Genomic DNA, 18,883 nt, shown 5'->3' with positions numbered 1-18,883 from the left:
AAAGTACTCACTTTAAGGAGAAATCAAATTATTTCACTCCCCTGCTTACAACCCTTCAGTGGCTTCTAGTTGCACTTAGACTAAAAGTCTAAACTCCTATAGTGGCCTAAAAGGATCTATATGATCTCCTATCTCTGAATCTGTATTTCATGCCACTTTCACCTTTGCTTGCGTGCAGTGGCTATGCTGGTCTTCCTTAAGGCCTTAGACACTTTGCACGTGGAGTTCCCTTTGCCTAATATGCTCTTCCCTACTCTACATGGCTGTGTCTTTCCCATTCTCAGTCTCAACTTAGAAGTGTTCTCTAACCATCCTATCTAACATGGGTCCCTTCACTATTCTGTACTGCTACACACAGTCGTTTTCCTTAATAGGACTTAACATTCTCTGGAATTATCTTATTTACTTTTTTATTATCTTAATTACTAACTTATTACTTCTTTAAAAATTCCCCCATTAAAATATAAGCTTCAAGAGAGCAGGGACACTATGTGTCTTATTCACCAATGTATCCTCAGGACCCACCACAGTGCCTGGCATAGAGTAGATAGTAAATTTTCGTTGTATGAATGAATAAGTCAATTAATCACATGCATAGCTACAAACAAACTTACCTCCTACCATCAGATAGAAACCATTCTAGTCAGTATATCTAAGAACTTGGTTATTGAGGGATTTTGTCAGAAAGGGAGTGAGTTAGGAAATAGCAGGTTAGGCCATACTTTTGTATCAGGTCACCTTGACTTAACATTAAACTATGCTAGAATGTATATGTGAATAATCCAGTGACAGACTGATCACAGCTACCTTTTCTTTACTGTTATTTAAAATGGATGTAGATGTGGAGAGAACACATGTGTTAGGAAAGGAAGCAAGCAGCGTTTCATATCTATTTCCCTTAATACCTGTAGTATGAATATGAAAACTGATTCTCAAGATCATAATCCTGAACATCAGTTCCTGCCGTTAATAGACAATAGCATACAGGTCAGAGGCTCCTGGCAAGATTTCATAGAACGTATTGAAGTTGTCCAGTAGATCTCTAGATTCGATTTGCCAAAATGCCCAGTGGAATGTCCAGTGCCTCAAATAACAGCACCCTTGTCATGTCCTACCTAGGATCTTTACTGCTGTTTCTTACTGGGAGTGGGGTAAAATGTAGCTCCTTCACAGGAAAAGCAATGAGACTCTGGTGAAGAGCACTTGACATGAACTGAGCCTGGGACATACTCCATGTTTCATTTTCCACATAGTTTCCTAAGCTTTAAGCCACAGAATTGTTCTTAATTTTTTAAATTTCATCAGCACCCACATCAAATCACTACTTATTCTCCATCCTATCCTTATTATCTGTCACCCTAGAACAGTGGTTCTCAAACTTGAGCATGCATCAGAATCACCTGGAGGACTTGTTAAAAGATAAATTGCCGAGTCCTGTCCTCAGAGTGTCTGATTCGATAGGTCTAGGGTGGGGCTTAGGTCACACTAAAGCTGCTGGTGCAGGGACCACACTTCGAGAAACGCTCCTAGAATATTCCAGTAGACTCCTACGAGATCTCTCTGCCACCAGTCTCTTTCCTAGTAAATTCATGCTCCACACTTCTGCCAGGATTATTTTTAAAGTATTTATGTGGCTTTCTCTCCTAAAACTATAAAATCCTCAAGGATTAACACTATGTTTTATCCATCTTTGAATCCTTTGGTGTCTAGCACAGTACCTAGTGATGGTAGGCATTCAATAAATGTTGGTTGGTTGAATAAATCAAAATACTTTTGATAGCGTTCTAGGTTTTTACTTTATTTTCATTTGCTTCTTACACAAGTTTGCATATGTATACAAGTGTCAGAGTGGTAGTGGCATAAGTCTAGTAAATTGAGGATTCAGATTAGTCAACATTTTAATTTATATCTTATTCTGTCTCTTAAAGTAAGCACAGGTAATAATAATAAAACTACAGCCTTTAAAAAAAAGTACAGCCTTTAAGTTTACTGTCTCATGTGCCGTGTGGCAGCATATATCTGGTAACCATTGGTTTAGAAGGTACAGCAGGCCAGTCTAAGAGAGCCCATAAAATCATCACTAAAGTGTAGATATCTAAGAAAGATGGAGAATGAACAAAGAACTGAAAAATCAAATTGATCCAGAAATGACAGCAAATTTTTTACAGGGAAAAAGGACAGGGAGAATATAGAATTCAGCACTCTTAGTTGCTGTAAAATATTATATCAGGTTTGCTTTAATTACATGATAATGCCTCTGAGAACAAAGGTAATTACATGATAACTTATGTTACTACTCCCACATTATCTCTTAATAACTATGTAATTAACTTGTCACTACTGTACAGTGTGTAGTTCGATATTACTCTTGTATAAAGAACATTGATAAATTAAATGAATAAGTTGGGGTGGGGTGAGGGATGGAGACAGTAGGGAAAGCATAGTATTACAGCAATCTGGAATGCAAATGGTTCATTAGATCATCGACCCAGTCCTCAAGGCTCTGAACCAAAGCCGTGGAGATTACCAAAAGTGTCTGAAGTGAATCATCATGTAGCTTTCTGAAGACAGCAAACGTAAAATATAGTAGGTTCACCAAGCAATGAAATAGATAAGTGAGTATGGGATATAAGGCATATACTTTTATGTTTTGAGCGGTTTTTATTTTTAAGTATTAGGAATTTTTTTTAACACAAATATAGATCAATGGAACAGAATAGAAAGCCCGGAGATAAACCCATGCACGTATGGTCACCTTATCTTTGATAAAGGAGGCAAGAATATACAATGGAGAAAAGAAAGCCTCTTCAATAAGTGGTGCTGGGAAAACTGGACAGCTACAGGTAAAAGAATGAAATTAGAACACTCCCTAACACCATACACAAAAATAAACTCAAAATGGATTAAAGACCTAAATGTAAGGCCAGACACTATAAAACTCTTAGAGGAAAACATAGGCAGAACACTCTATGACATAAATCACAGCAAGATCCTTTTTGACCCACCTCCTAGAGAAATGGAAATAAAAACAAAAATAAACAAATGGGACCTAATGAAACTTAAAAGCTTTTGCACAGCAAAGGAAACCATAAACAAGACGAAAAGACAACCCTCAGAATGGGAGAAAATATTTGCTAACGAAGCAACTGACAAAGGATTAATCTCCAAAATATACAAGCAGCTCATGCAGCTCAACATCAAAAAACAAACAACCCAATCCAAAAATGTGCAGAAGACCTAAATAGACATTTCTCCAAAGAAGATATACAGGTTGCCAACAAACACATGAAAGGATGCTCAACATCACTAATCATTAGAGAAATGCAAATCAAAACTATAATGAGATACCATCTCACACCAGTCAGAATGGCCATCATCAAAAAATCTACAAAAAACAAATGCTGGAGAGGGTGTGGAGAAAAGGGAACCCTCTTGCACTGTTGGTGGGAATGTAAATTGATACAGCCACTATGGAGAACAGTATGGAGGTTCCTTAGAAAACTAAAACTAGAACTACCATACGACCCAGCAGTCCCACTACTGGGCATATACCCTGAGAAAACCATAATTCAAAAAGAGTCATGTACCACAATGTTCATTGCAGCTCTATTTACAATAGCCAGCACATGGAAGCAACCTAAGTGTCCATTGACAGATGAATGGATAAAGAAGATGTAGCACATATATACAAGGGAATATTACTCAGCCATAAAAAGAAATGAAATTGAGTTATTTGTAATGAGGTGGCTGGACCTAGAGTCTGTCATACAGAGTAAAGTAAGTCAGAAGGAGAAAAACAAATACCATATGCTAACACATATTTATGGAATCTAAAAAAAAAAAAAAAAGGTTATGATGAACCTAGGGGCAGGACAGGAATAAAGACGCAGACGTAGAGAATGGGCTTTAGGACACAGGGAAGGGGAAGGGTAAGCTGGGACGAAGTGAGAGAGTACCATTGATATATATACACTACCAAATGTAAAACAGATAGCTAGTGGGAAGCAGCTGCATCCCACAGGGAGATCAGTTCGGTGCTTTGTGACCACCTAGAGGGGTGGGTTAGGGAGAGTGGGAGGGAGATGCAAGAGGGAGGAGATATGGGGATATATGTATATGTACAGCTGATTCACTTTATAAAGCAGAAACTAACACACCATTGTAAAGCAATTATACTCCAATAAAGATGTTTTAAAAAATTTTTTTAATTAAAAAAATTTTTTACAGAATTTTTTTTTTAATGGAAAAAACATTCTTTCACCCATATCGTTTAAGCAGCATCTTGAGTTCGTATGTGTGGCCTATAGGGTGAGTATGTGCAGCTCCAGGAACTCTTCATTCATTGCTGATAGGAATGCAAAGTGGTACAGCCACTTTGGAAGACAGTTTAGCAGTTTCTTACAAAACACAGTCTTATCAAAAAAAAAACAAAAAACAAAAACAAAAACAAAAAAACACAGTCTTTTATGATCCAGCAATCATGCTCCTTGGTTGCCCAAATAAGTTGAAAACTTATGTCCACATAAAAACCTGCACACAAATGTTTATAGCACTCTTTTCTTAATTGACAAAACTTAGAAGCAGCCAGGATATCCTTCAATAGGTAACTGGATAAACAAACTGTGGTAATATCCATACAATATTATTTACCAACGAGCTATCAAGCCATGAAAAGACACAAAGGAAACTCAAATACAGCATGCTAAATGAAAGAATCCAATTTGAAAGGGCTACAAATTGTACAAATCCAACTATATGACATTCTGAAAAGGCAAAACTATGAAGACAGTAAAAATATCAGTGATTGTCAAGGGCTGAGGGGGGGAGTAAGAGGGATGAATAGGTAGAGTACAGGAGTTTTTTGAGCAGTAAAGCTATTCTGTGTGGTATTGTAGTGGTGCATAACAAATCATTATACAGTTTCAAATCAAATAGAATGAACAACACCGAGTGAACCCTAACATAAACCATGGACTTTCGTGAATCATTATTGGCTCATTAATTGTAGCAAGGTACCACACTAATGCAAGATGTTGATGATAGGAGAAACTGAGGGATGGGAAGATGAGAGGGAATACAGGAACCCTGTACTTTCTGTTCAATTTTTCTGTAAACCTAAAACTTCTCTGAAAAATAGTCTATTACTTTAAAAAACAAAAAAGGCCAAAATGGAAAAACCTTTCTTCCACCCACCTCATTTTACCAGTATCTTCAGTTTGTGTGTGTGCCTTATGTTTCCCAACTTCATCAGTTACAGTGTTCTGAGATGCTAAGGCCAGTGTCCTATGGCCAGTGACCTCACCATTTTTACCAAAAGCTTGTTTTATTGATATCACATAATGACCACGCTATCCAAGTACAGTGATCCTTTCTGCTTAATTCTGTGAGGAATTCTCCCAGAATCTCTGCTAGGGAAACATTGGTCCTTGAATTTCCATTTCAAAAGATGCAGACTGATTTATTTGGCATATGCCTTCTAAAGATGAAGACTTCATGTGGGGAAGAAAGATTGTGCTAAGGTTCCCTCAAAAACTCTCTAAGATGCCTCCTCTAACACTGCCTGTGTTTCCCTAAGCCTAAGGGTACAGAAAGTAGTGAAGATCTTTAGTTTTGAGGAATCTTTCTAAGAGTGACCAATTTCATTGTACTTAACACTGATGCTTATACTGATTTACTTTGCAGAAAGCTCTGTTCCCAAGTGGCTACAATTATTAATAAACTCTAAAAGCATGAATGGAAAACTGTCAGAATAAAATATCACTTAGCTGAAATTCTTGAATGCTTTGTTCTTAACCATTTATCTGAATAGCTAAATGTTCCCATGTTATTCTTTAAAATAATGTTTGTTGGCTTTTTTTCTGATTATAAAAGTAATATTGCTTATTATAGAATATTTAGGAAATAAAAGTAAACAGAAAATAAAAATCGTCTCTGAAATCTGGAAATGATAATAATTTTTCAGACACATAAGAATTTTGCTTTTTTACTGTTTTGAATAAACATGTTTCTAAAATGCATTGCAAAGATTTGACCAAAGAGCAAAAATGGAAGAAAACACATGTAAGAATTTAATAAAGTCAGGATGAGTACAGGAGTACTCTGTACTATCTTCGCAACTCTTTTTTAAATCTAAAATTATTTCAAAATAAAATGTTTAAAAATCATAGGAACAGGGCGGATTGCTTAAGATATGGTAGTGGAACAAAAATACAACTCTTTGGGAAAAACAAAGGTTGATCACTCCCAATTATCATACTCAATATCTCGATGGAGTAAAAAAGTTAAATGAGCGTTAAGTGAACTAAGAGAAAATATAAGGTAATATTTATTTGACCTCATGGTATGGAAGACCTTTCTCAGCCTAAATTCAGTGGAAAAATTATTAAAGAAAAGATAAATATATTGATGTAACAATAGAAATAAAAGGCAAATGACAAAATAACGGGAAGTATTCACAACATATGTAGTAGACAAACTGGGAGAATATCTCTTACAAATCAGTAAAAGAAGAGAAATACCCCAATAGGAAAATAGGTAAAAGCTGTCATCAGACAGTTCATAAAAAGAAGAAATACAAATGGTCAGTAGGCATACAAACAAAAAAAGTTTTCAACCTCCCTAATAAACAAATAACTGTAAGTTAAAACAAGATAATGCCTTTCACTTTTCAGATTATCAAACAATATTTTTATAGCAAGACTGCTATTGGGTATATATATTAATAAGATAATTTTGAAAAGGAGTTTGGCAATGTGGCTATAAAGCCTTAAAATTAATTACCCTTAAAGAAATTTATCCTAAGGAAATTAAAAATTTTAAATGTGCACAATGATAAATGTTATTAAAATGTTATAAAGATATTCACTACAGTGTTAATTATGGTAGAAAACAAAATTGGAAAAAAACTAAATATCCAAAAATGGGATTAAGTAAATTATGCTACATCCACATTTAAAATGCATGGTCTCTAAGAATATTTAAAGGTATGGGAAAATGTTTCTAATCTACTTTTTATTGCAGAAATAACACCTGTAAGCAGTAGAAAATACAACAGCACAAAAAGGAGATACATATATATATATATATCATAGAAGCAGTGTATTTATATATAATGAAAAGTAAACATTGCTCCTACCCCAGTCCACTAATTCCCCTCCATGAGGTAGCTTTGGTTGCTAGTTTCTGTTGAATCCACCCAGAAATAGCCTGTGCTTGTGCAACTTTGTATATGAATACATATCCCAGTTTTCATCGAATGAAAGTATACTGGGCTTACTGTTCAATCTCTTGATTTTTCATTTACTCGTATCTTGGAGGTTGTTTCTTAGCAGCACATGAAGATCTAACTCATTCTAGTTAACTGCTTTCTATTATTCCATTGCCTGGATTTAACTAGTCCCCTCTTCAAATTGTTGGATTTTTTTTAGACATAAGCCGTGTAACCATATTTGATGATAATCAGAAAAGCTAACTCATCCTTTTTACTGTGAATGTTGAATGAATAGTAATGGAGTCTACTGGGTTTTTAGTTCCAGCCACCATGAAAACTATTAGTGGAGGAACTATATGGAAAAGAAAAAATTGATCTGTAGACTTTGTTCATTTCCTTTTAAAATATCCCTAGCTCTTAAGTGTCTTCATTAAGGCTTTCATACCTACTGACAGTATTTCTCAGTTCTCTGTAAATGACACTAAGAAAATTCTAAATGTTATATCTCTTCTACAGTAACTACATGGAAGTTAGGAAATCACATTGCCTTTTGCCCACACCAGCCATCCCACCTCTATGTGCTTTGAGGAAAAAACTAGCTTAGCACCTCTGCACAGTTTAAATTATGTCTCAGGCCTCGTCTCCGACACTGGATTCAGTTATGCTAAAATTGATCACTCTCTTTATTTTTTTAACATCTTTATTGGAGTATAATTGCTTTACAATGGTATGTTAGTTTCTGCTGTATAACAAAGTGAATCAGCTGTATGTATACATGTATCGCCATATCCCCTGCCTCTTGGGTCTCCCTCCCACCCTCCCTATTCCACCCCTCTAGGTGGTCACAAAGCACCCAGCTGATCTCCCTGTAGGATGCAGCTGCTTCCCACTGGCTGTCTATTTTACATTTGGTAGTGTATATATGTCAGTGCTACTCTCTCATTTCGTCCCAGCTTATCCTTCCCCCTCCCCGTGTCCTCAAGTCCATTCTCTGTGTCGGCGTCTTTATTCCTGTCCTGCCCTTAGGTTCTTCAGAACCAATTTTTTTTTGTAGATTCCATATATACGTGTTAGCATACAGTATTTGTTTTTCTCTTTCTGACTTACTTCACTCTGTATGACAGACTCTAGGTCCATCCACCTCATTACAAATAACTCAATTTCATTTCTTTTTATGGCTGAGTAATATTCCCTTGTATATATGTACCACATCTTCTTTATCCATTCATCTGTCAATGGACACTTAGGTTGCTTCCATGTGCTGGCTATTGTAAATAAAGCTGCAATGAACATTGTGGTACATGACTTTTTGAATTTTGGTTTTCTCAGGGTATATGCCCAGTAGTGGGACTGCTGGGTCGTATGGTAGTTCTAGTTTTAGTTTTTTAAGGAACCTCCATACTGTTCTCCATAGTGGCTGTATCAATTTACATTCCCACCAACAGTGCAAGAGGGTTCCCTTTTCTCCACACCCTCTCCAGCATTTGTTTTTTGTAGATTTTTTGATGATGGCCATTCTGACTGGTGTGAGATAGTATCTCATTATAGTTTTGATTTGCATTTCTCTAATGATTAGTGATGTTGAGCATCCTTTCATGTGTTTGTTGGCAACCTGTATATCTTCTTTGGAGAAATGTCTATTTAGGTCTTCTGCACATTTTTGGATTGGGTTGTTTGTTTTTTGATGTTGAGCTGCATGAGCTGCTTGTATATTTTGGAGATTAATCCTTTGTCAGTTGCTTCGTTAGCAAATATTTTCTCCCATTCTGAGGGTTGTCTTTTCGTCTTGTTTATGGTTTCCTTTGCTGTGCAAAAGCTTTTAAGTTTCATTAGGTCCCATTTGTTTATTTTTGTTTTTATTTCCATTTCTCTAGGAGGTGGGTCAAAAAGGATCTTGCTGTGATTTATGTCATAGAGTGTTCTGCCTATGTTTTCCTCTAAGAGTTTTATAGTGTCTGGCCTTACATTTAGGTCTTTAATCCATTTTGAGTTTATTTTTGTGTATGGTGTTAGGGAGTGTTCTAATTTCATTCTTTTACCTGTAGCTGTCCAGTTTTCCCAGCACCACTTATTGAAGAGGCTTTCTTTTCTCCATTGTATATTCTTGCCTCCTTTATCAAAGATAAGGTGACCATATGTGCAGATCACTCTCTTTAACATCAGTAAAAGAAAATTCCAAATGAAATTTACCAGAAGGTGACAAGCTGTACCAGTTGTTAATGGACAGAGGTTTATTCTGAGAGCTCTGGGTCTGTGATTGTTCCAGGATTCAGAGCCAGCTGATACTAGCCCTAGGAACCAAATTCAGTGTCATTGAGAAGCCTTCACCTACCTTGTGCCTCAACAGCTGGAGACCCAAGGTCCATGACTTGGTCTAAAGTTGGGGAAAGTCTGAGAGGCCCTGGGATAAGCCTATCTGTAAAAGGATCAGAGGGGAGTTAGAGGTCACAGAGAGAATGAACCAAAGTAAAAAGGTAACAACAATCGCCTCAGCATATGAGTTCTTGATTTGGAAACCTGTATTGATGTTTCTTGTTCTCCAGTGTTATGCCTCCTGTTCCTCTTCTCATGGCTGTGCTGAAAGGCATATATGCAGAGCCTTACCCTTCATTTTCAACATGATGTACTGACAAGGACCGTAAGCTAATGGCCCCCAAAAAAGAGCTTCTAAGGTACTTTTTCATACTGAGTACACAAGCCAAGTCAGTTATTTAAGATTTTACTTCTTGACTTCTTGTTAGGCCCAAAATCTTTAGTAAAAGAGTGCAAAATTCTTTTTTAAATTTATCTGCAAGCCATATTTATCTGCTATAGTGTCTGCCAACCACACTTTTTATAATTCACCACAGTCAGTGAATGAAATATGAATAAGCACTTTGTTTACTTACTGGCACAGAGTTTGTATATATTAATAGCATATTGTCATTATTTGTATTTTTCCTACCTAAAAAATACTTTATTGGAATAATATTCTAAAAATGCAGAGAACTTCTAAAAATTGGGGGCGGGGGGGGGCAGAGGAGACCAAAAATTCTATAGAAAAATAAGCAAAATATCAGAATAAGCAACTCACAGAAAGAGATTTGTTCTTTACGCATATAAAAAGATGTTCAACCTCACTCATAGTAAGAAGAATGCAAATTAAAGTTACATTGAGATATTGTTTCTAACCCATCAGATTGGCAAAAATTCAGAAGCTTGGCAGTATACTCTCTTGTTGAGGCTGTGGGGAAGCAGACACCCTCAAACATGACTAGTGGAAATGCAAAACAGTTCAACCCCAAAGAGGGGGAATTTGGCAATATCTAACAAAACTGCTTATGTATTTACCCTTCAACCCAGAAAATTCTACTTGTAGAAATTTATCCCAAAGGTAACACACACACACCCAACAACACAAAAATATGTATGCAAAATGTTATTCATTACAGAATTATTTGTAATTTCAAAGCATTAGAAACTATGTGAACATTCACACATAGGAGATGGAGTGAATAAACTATGGTATATCCATACAATATGGTGCTATGCAGCTGTAAAAAAGAATGAGGAGAATCTCTATGTATTAATATGCAGTGATTTCCAGGTGGTGTTTTAAGTGAAAAAAGCAAAGTGCAAAAGGGCATGTATTCTATGCTACCTCCTTTTGCGTAAGAAAGAAGAGGAAATAAGAAAATGCACATATATCTGCTTACCTTTACAAAAATAAACAACAGGAAGACAAACCAGAAAACAGTGAAATTGGGTACATACATTGGGGACGGGCACAGAGGGGCACAGGGTAAAAGGATATGACACTTCTCTGAGTATACCTTTTTTAGAGTTTTTACTTGGAAACATGTTAATATTCTACATATTTTTAAAGACATTAAATTAACAAGGATGAAAGTGGGGAACGAAAACTGAAAGCAAACTGAAACGCATGACCCCAACATTTTTTTCAGTCTTAAGTAAAGTGAACCATTCTAAAGTGGAGTAAAAAAGAGAACCAATCTAAAGAGCAAACTGAACACAGTATTTGAGTGCATTGGAGAACAGCAAACCAATTCCAAACTCTTTTTAGTAGATTTGGGTTTTCGTAGAATAAGTGGTGAAGCAATTTTGAAGCTGTTTTAGAGACATTTCACAACTGAGCCAATTGTAGATCAACTTATACTCCAATTAAAAAAAAAACTGAGCCAATAAATAAATGTGTTGATATTGTTGGGAACTAGGGCTTTCACTATAGAAGAAAGTACAAAATCATTTTAATGGAAGGGGGGAAGGTAAGAAAGAACTCTGTGGGGATGGATTGGAATTGGAAATATTGGTGTCAACTCAATTTCTAAAATAGGTCTGTGTGTATATGTATACATATGTACACATTTATGTCTGTAAGTATGTATATCTTTGCATGTGTGTACATGCATACTTCCTAGCTCAATTCGCTGACAGAGTTCAAAAGCAAAGAATGCACTTACCACCCACACTTTGGTCTCTAATACCATTCCACCCTAATAGGAAATAGGTATCTTTGGAAAAATGGCTGATTCCAGGGCTGGGATAGGGTGGGTTTAAGAGCCCAGAACATAATGCCAGAAAGTAAGGAAGTGCTCAAAAATAGTGTGAGGGCACGTCCAAGGACACCTGAGCCAGCTTGAAGGTGCTCCTACTGGCAAAAAGTGGGACATTTTGATCACCAAATTAAGGGCTATAATGAATTATAAACCATTGATTAAAAAACAAAAGTCTGTGCTCCTTATTGATAAATAAATAGATTAAAAATAATAAATGGGAGAAAAGGTAAGATCTTGCATATAGTAAAATGCCAGAAGCTGACTGGTAAATGTGAAAGGAGTGCTGGAGTTAGAAATTCATCACAGTTTAAGTTGCTTCAGTTAAGAATCATGAGTGAATACTAACTCTGGGAGAAGAGATTGGCATTCTTGATGGGGAGTAGCATATTTGCATGGTATTAAACTGTCTACCAACAGACTCCCTGTTAGATGCAAGGGAAAATATAACTATACAATGGAGAAATAGGACAACACCTTGATCAGGTGATCAAAATTGTCACCAGTGAACAGCAGCCAGACATAATATGCTCCTAAATGTGTGATACCCTGAGAAGAATAACATAATTTTTCTAGTATTCTGGCCAGGAACGCATAGTCTGAATTAATCATGAGGAAATACCAAACAAACCAAAATGAGAATCACTCTATTAAATACAGAGTAGGGGAAGACTGTATTCTTTGAAAATATCCTTCTCACAAAAGTCAAAGAAAGACTGAGGAAATGTTCAAGATAAAGGAGACTAAAAATATGACAAATCCTAGACTAAATTCTATCCTAGAAGGAAGAAAAATGCTATAAAGGACATTATTGGGTCATTGACAAAACTGGAATATGGACAGTCGATTAGATAACAGTATTCTAACAGTGTTACTGAAGTTGATGACTATGGTTATGTAAGAGAATAGCCTTATTCTCAGGGAAGACACATAGATATATTTAAAGGTAAAGGGAGATGACAGATGCAACTTCCTCTCAGATAGTTTGGGGGAAGATTGTATAAAAAGAGAGCATGTGCGTAGAAGGAACAAAATGTTGACAATAAGTGCATCCGGGTAAAGGATATGTGGGTACTATTTGCGTTGTTTTTATTCCTGCAGGTTTTCTCTGAATTTGAAATTATTTCCAAATACAGTTTTTTAAAAATACATTTTAGGCCAGCTAATAATTAAAATCTAAGCTTAAAAAATTATATTGCAAAACATTATGCTAAGTGAAATAAGCCAGACACAAAAGGCCAAATATTGCATGATCCTACTCATGGGAAGTACCCAGAGTAGGCAAATTCATAGAGACAGAAAGAATAGCATTTACCAGAGGCCACGAGGAGGGGGAATGGAGAGTTTAATGAGTATAGTTTCTGTTGGAGTGATGAAAAAGTTCTGGAAATCGATAGAGGTGATGGTTACACAGCATTGCAAAATGTACTTAATGCCATGAATTGTACACTTAAAAATGGTCAAAATGGTAATTTTTAGGTTATGTATATTTTACACAATAAAAAATGTATCTTGGGGATGTTTAATTCCTATTATAAAAGGATTCCCTATGATTCTTTAATATAATATAATATAAGGGAGCTTTAATATAAGCTCCCTTTATTTAAACTATTTTGTACAACTTTTGAAGATTCACACCAGCTACTTTATGAAGGTTCCACTTATAATTGATTGTATAACATCTGTAGTTCATCTCAGTTCGTTTTTTAAAATAGATTATTAAAGAACTGATATTCACCTGGGGCAAAGGTCTTAGCTTTTTTCTGCATCCAGGTTTTCCACTTGTCAAAGAAAATGTCTCTTCAGGGGACTTCAGTCATCAGCTTGCTCTTCTCTTAGAAAGAGGATGCTGGTATTTAGGCTTCACAAAAATATTTCATAAACATAAGCTTTCTCTTCTCTCAAAGAACATACCAGGAGGAATGAGGAAAACAGATGTTCCTTATAATTCTTCTGATAGACGTGTTTCCATTGTAAGCTGATCTGACTAAATTTGGCATCTGCTCCATTCACTGTGTGGGCTGAGTAGTTTAGTCTCACAGTTTGGCTGAAAGTTAATATCGACCTTTGACTGTTACCTGAAAACCCATTGATAAAATACTCTTACTAAATCTCTTGAGAGAGTGATTTCACATTCTAAGCAAACGTCTTCAAAATACATCACTCCATTAACCAAATTAATTATTCTTAGGTTGGGCGTACTTATTTATTTTATTGAATACAGAGCATTCCCCAAATCTGACAGGGAGAAGCCTGTGTGGTCAGAATGGTAGAAGAGAAAGAACATAAATCTCTTATAATGCTCTGTACAGGTCACTACACCACAGCTTTTAAATTAACCTTCACCCCCCAGCTGCCCAGGGGCTATGGGAGGGCCTAAAAGTCTGGCTACGGAACAGTTTCTCATTATCATCTGTTCTTCTGAGTATTTGAGTACTGCTACAGCAGCTTGGGTTTTCCTAAGAGGGAAGTAGCCCCAGATTCTTCTGTTCTTGACTATCTTATTTATAACTATAACAATTTTTTATATAGTTTTATTGCAGTGTAATTGACATACAGTAAACTGCACATGTTTAAAGTGTACAGTTTTACAAATGTTGAATTATGTATACGCCTATGAAACCATCACTATGGACATATCTACTGCTTCCATGCTATTTGGATTGTTTCCAGTTTTGGGCTGTTCCAAATAAAGCTGCTCTGAACACTCATTTACAAATCATGGTATGGAAAAATGCTTTCCTTTACCTTGGGTTAAATACCTAGAAATAGAAAGACTGAGTCATATAGTAGGTGTATGTTTAACTTTTTAAGATGCAGATAAATGGTTTTCAAAAGGGGGCTTATCATTTTATAGTCTCACAATCAGTATATGAGAGTTTCAGTTGATCTGTACCCTTGCCAACACTTGGTTTTTCAGTCTTTTTAATTTTAGCCATTCTGGTGGGTGGGCAGTGGTATCTAATGGTGGCTTTAATTTGCATTTCTCTAATGAATAATGATATTGAACATCTTTTCATGTGCTTGTTTGACATCTGTTTATCTTCTTTGCTAAAGTGTTCAACACTGTTGCCCATTTTTTATTGGGTTGTTTCTTGTTATTGAGGTATAAAAGTGTTTAATTTGGCAAAGTCAAATTATTTTTTTCTCTCATAAAAGTTTACACTTTTTATGTCTTAAGAGATCTTTGGCAAGTTCAAAATCACTAAGATTTCCTCCTAAGTTTTCTTCTCAGAGTTTAATGGTTTTAACTCTTATATTTAGACCTATGTTCCATTTCAAGTTAATTTTTGTGGTTGATGTGAGGAAGAGTAGAAGTGGGGGCTTTTGTTTTTGGTTTTTTTCACATATGGCCATCCAGCTCTTCTAAGAACATTTGTTTAAAAGATCATCCTTTCTTCATTGAATTACTTAATACCTTTGTAAAAATCAATTGACCATATAGAAGTAGGTTTATTCCTGGACTGTCTCTTCAGTTGCATTGATTTGTCTATCTTTATGCCAATACCATAATGTCTCAATTATTTTAGTTCTGTAATAAGTTTTTTAATCAAGTAGTCTTCTTTTCAAAGTTGTGTTTTGATTAGTCTAAATTCTTTGCATTTCCACATAAATTGTAGAATCAGCTTGTCAGTTTCTGTTAGAAAAGTCTGCTGAAATTTTGGTTGATATTACGTTGAATCAGTAGAGCTGATAACAATATTGAATCTTCTGATCTCTGCACACTTTATATCTCTTCATTTACTTAGCTTTTTAAAATTTCTCTCAGCATTGTTGTTTTGTTTTCTCAACACTGTTTTGTCATTTTCAGTGTAAATAAATGTCTTACACAGCTTTTGTCATATTTAGCCCTAGGTATTTCACATATTTGATGGTATGGTGAATAGTATTTTTAATATCAATTTTGCTGGCATATACAATTGCTATATACACGTTACTAGTACAGAAATCCAATTGATTTTTGCATAGTGATTTTGTATCCTGCAGTTATACTAAACTCACTTAGTAGTTCTAGTAACTTTTCTCTAGATTCCATAGGATTTTCTACATAGACCAGGATTTCTCAGTCTCGGCATTATTGACATCATAGGATATTTAGCAGCATCCCTGGGCCCTACCCACTAGTTGCCAGTAGCACCCTCTGCTGCAGGTTTGACAACCAAGAACGTCTCCAGACATTGGCAATTTTGCCCCCCAGAGAACATTTGGCATTGTTGAGAATCGTAGCCCTAGACAGTCATGCCATCTGCAAATGAAGACAATTTTACTTCATTTTCAGTCTTGGTGCTTTTTCTTCTTTCTTTTGTTTGCCATATTGCACTGGCTAGGGTCTCCAGTACAATGTTTAAGAACGAACATTCTTTCCTTGTTCTCAATTCTAAGGGAAAAACATTCCATCATCCACCATTAAGAATGATATTAAATGCAAGTTTTTCACAAGTGCCCTTTATGAGGTTGAGGAAGTTCCCTTCTATTCCTAGTTTGCTGAAAGTTTTTTTTAGAAACTGATCTTGGATTTTGTCAGATGCTTTTTCGGCATCTGTGAAGATGATTTTATGGTTTTCTTAGTTAATGTGGTAGATTACAGTGATTGGTTTTTGAATGTTAAATCAACCTTGTATTTCTGGGATAAATGCTACCTGATTATGATTTACTATCTTTTTTTAAATATACTACTGGATTAGATTTGCTAAAATATTTGCATCTTTTCTGATTTTGGTATCAGAGTAATGCTGGCCTCAAATAATGAGTTGGGAAGTATTCTCTCCTTTTCAGTTTTCTGAATAGTTTGTATAGCATTGACATTATTTTTCTTCCTTAAATATTTGGTAGAACTCACCAGTGACACCATCTGAACCTGGAATTATTTATGTGCTTTTAATGTACTTTTTAATTATAAAATCAAATATTTAATAGATAGAAGGCTCTTCAGGTTATCTGTTTCTTCCTGAGAGAGCTGTGATAGTTTGTGTCTCTCCAGAAGTTTGTCCAATTTAACTTGTCAGATCTATTGGCATAAAGTTGTTAATGTTCCTTATTATCCTTTTAGCATGTGTAGATGCTATAGTGATGTCATATCTCTTATTACCAATATTGGCAATTTATATCTCCCCTCTTTTTTTTCCTGATCAGTCTGTGTAGATGTTTAATTTTATCCTATTTTGACTCCCAATTCCATCTTCTCAAGTCAGTGAAACTGTCAGGCTCTGCCTAGGCAGAGTGTTGTGGTCATGTATTGTGGCCTGGTAACTTTTACAGTTTACCTCATTTGTTTCCCTTCTTTCATGGATCTTTTGTGGCTGAAGTACAATATTTGAAAAACTTTGTTGCATATACTTTGTTTTTATTTTAAAATTGTTTCTGGAGAAAGGGTAAATCTGGTTCCTTTTATTTCATGTTGGTCGGAAGCAGAAGGCCTCAACACTGTTTCCTACCTTACCATATTTATTTTAATGTCAAGTAGGTCCATGGTGCTTGACTATAGAAATTATTTCACTGTTACATCTGGGAGTGAAAGAGATATAAGGTCATCCATAACTTTTCAACTCTCAAATTTGTTCTTGGAGAGATATCCAGGTATTTTTTCCAAATAGCAATTTTCTAGGAATAACAGCAATACAGAAGGAATCCAGAGAGATAGGCAGAGGCATAACTAATAATTTCTCAGCTGTAAAGACCCAATATAATATTATTTGGCCAGTATTTCTTACTTATAACCTTTTAATCTCAGAGTTAAAGTCTCCTTATCAAGGAAAGCATGATAGTTTAGGCTTAGAAAGACTAGGTTGACTTGGTGGTGAGCTGTCACGTCCCGACTTGAGCTCTTTAAAAGAAATATTAGGAAAGAACTCTCTAACCCTAGAGGTTTGACACTTCACTCTCAAGACTGAAGAAAGGCATAGGTATGTAGACCATTTTTCGTTCTGACCCATATGACATTTCTGATGCTGTTACACAATACTCATGTTTTTCCCTTTTGTCTGTGTTCCAGGTTTTCTGTCTCAGCTGGTCTCTGACAAGCCCCTGACTGAATGCATCCGTGCTGGCCACTATGCAGCAAGTGTCATAATTAGGAGGACTGGCTGCACCTTTCCTGAGAAGCCAGACTTCCACTGATGAAAAAGCAGGAAACCGCAGCCCAGGAGTACAGACACTGCCCTGATGGCTTCCTGAGAATTCCCATATTAATAAAGAAGAAAATTAAATGCTACCTTTCCTACTATAATAATGTTCATCTTAATTTAGAGGGTACAGTAGTACGCACTAGAATCTTTATTCTCTCAACAACCTAAAATCGGAGGTTTATTTCCATAGTTTGATAGTGCCACTTAAATGTCAATTAAACAGGAATATAACATTTCAATAGAAATTTTGTTTCATTTTTATTACTTTGTAAATTCATGTGTACTTAGTAAAGTGATCATTTTTTTACATTTCTGCTTTGAATGCAGACGCAATTTAATATGATAGATTTTTTTTAAGGAATTAAAGATAATATCAGTATATAAATCTTTAGCTTTTATACAAGTATATTTAATTCAGAAGTGTGTATACACATATACACACATATGTTCATATACGTACCATGTATATACATGATAAATGGTTAAATAAGGTACAGAAATATTTGTCTTGCCAAGTTGTGCCAAGTAATTTCTTCAGTGTGTACTCAAACATGTAATAAACTTTGGATAATTAAATAATTTGCCAAATTATAAGCTATATTAAATATTCAAGTCATAATCTTATATTTACTTATGGTACTCTGTAATTTGATACAAATAAAAACTTGTCATATGGGACTTTTTTTCTGTCTTTGCCCTGTGCTCCGCAAACTAAGGAAGAAAGATCATTGTTTAATCCTGGGTCCTGAAATAATATCTGTTTTGTTGATGGAGACAGAAAGAACAACATAACACATTGAGAAATAACTTAGTATTAGAGACCAGTAAGCCACTGTTTTAAGGAACACAACATGGTATAATAGAACCTCCAGGAAATTCCCTGGCAGTCCAGTGGTTAGGACTCTGTGCTTCCACTGCAGGGGGCACAGGTTCAATCCCTGTTTGGGGAACTAAGATCCCACATGCTGTGCAATGCAACCAAAAAAAAAAAATCT

At 35.6% G+C, this 18,883-nt stretch overlaps 1 protein-coding gene across 9 annotated transcripts in view; it reads left to right on the top strand.

The window, feature by feature from the left end:
- The window catches only part of ADK (adenosine kinase), a 496,766-nt gene extending 478,200 nt beyond the window's left edge, over positions 1 to 18,566 (top strand). For 7 of the 9 annotated variants that reach the window (XM_082424930.1, XM_082424929.1, XM_082424931.1 and 4 more), the window contains one exon: positions 17,756 to 18,566. In XM_082424930.1, coding sequence (XP_082281056.1) covers positions 17,756 to 17,791 — 36 coding nt within the window. In that variant the 3' untranslated portion in view covers positions 17,792 to 18,566. Of the gene's footprint in view, positions 1 to 9,753; positions 9,883 to 17,755 lie in introns of all 9 variants that reach the window. The other 2 variants (XR_014253411.1, XM_082424927.1) reach the window with 1 other exon arrangement.
- The last annotated feature ends 317 nt before the right edge of the window (positions 18,567 to 18,883 follow it).

The sequence above is a fragment of the Balaenoptera physalus genome, assembly GCF_965194825.1.
Source record: "Balaenoptera physalus genome assembly, chromosome: 14".
Classification (NCBI taxonomy): Eukaryota; Metazoa; Chordata; class Mammalia; order Artiodactyla; family Balaenopteridae; genus Balaenoptera; species Balaenoptera physalus.
This window is presented reverse-complemented; position numbering and strand designations above follow the sequence as displayed.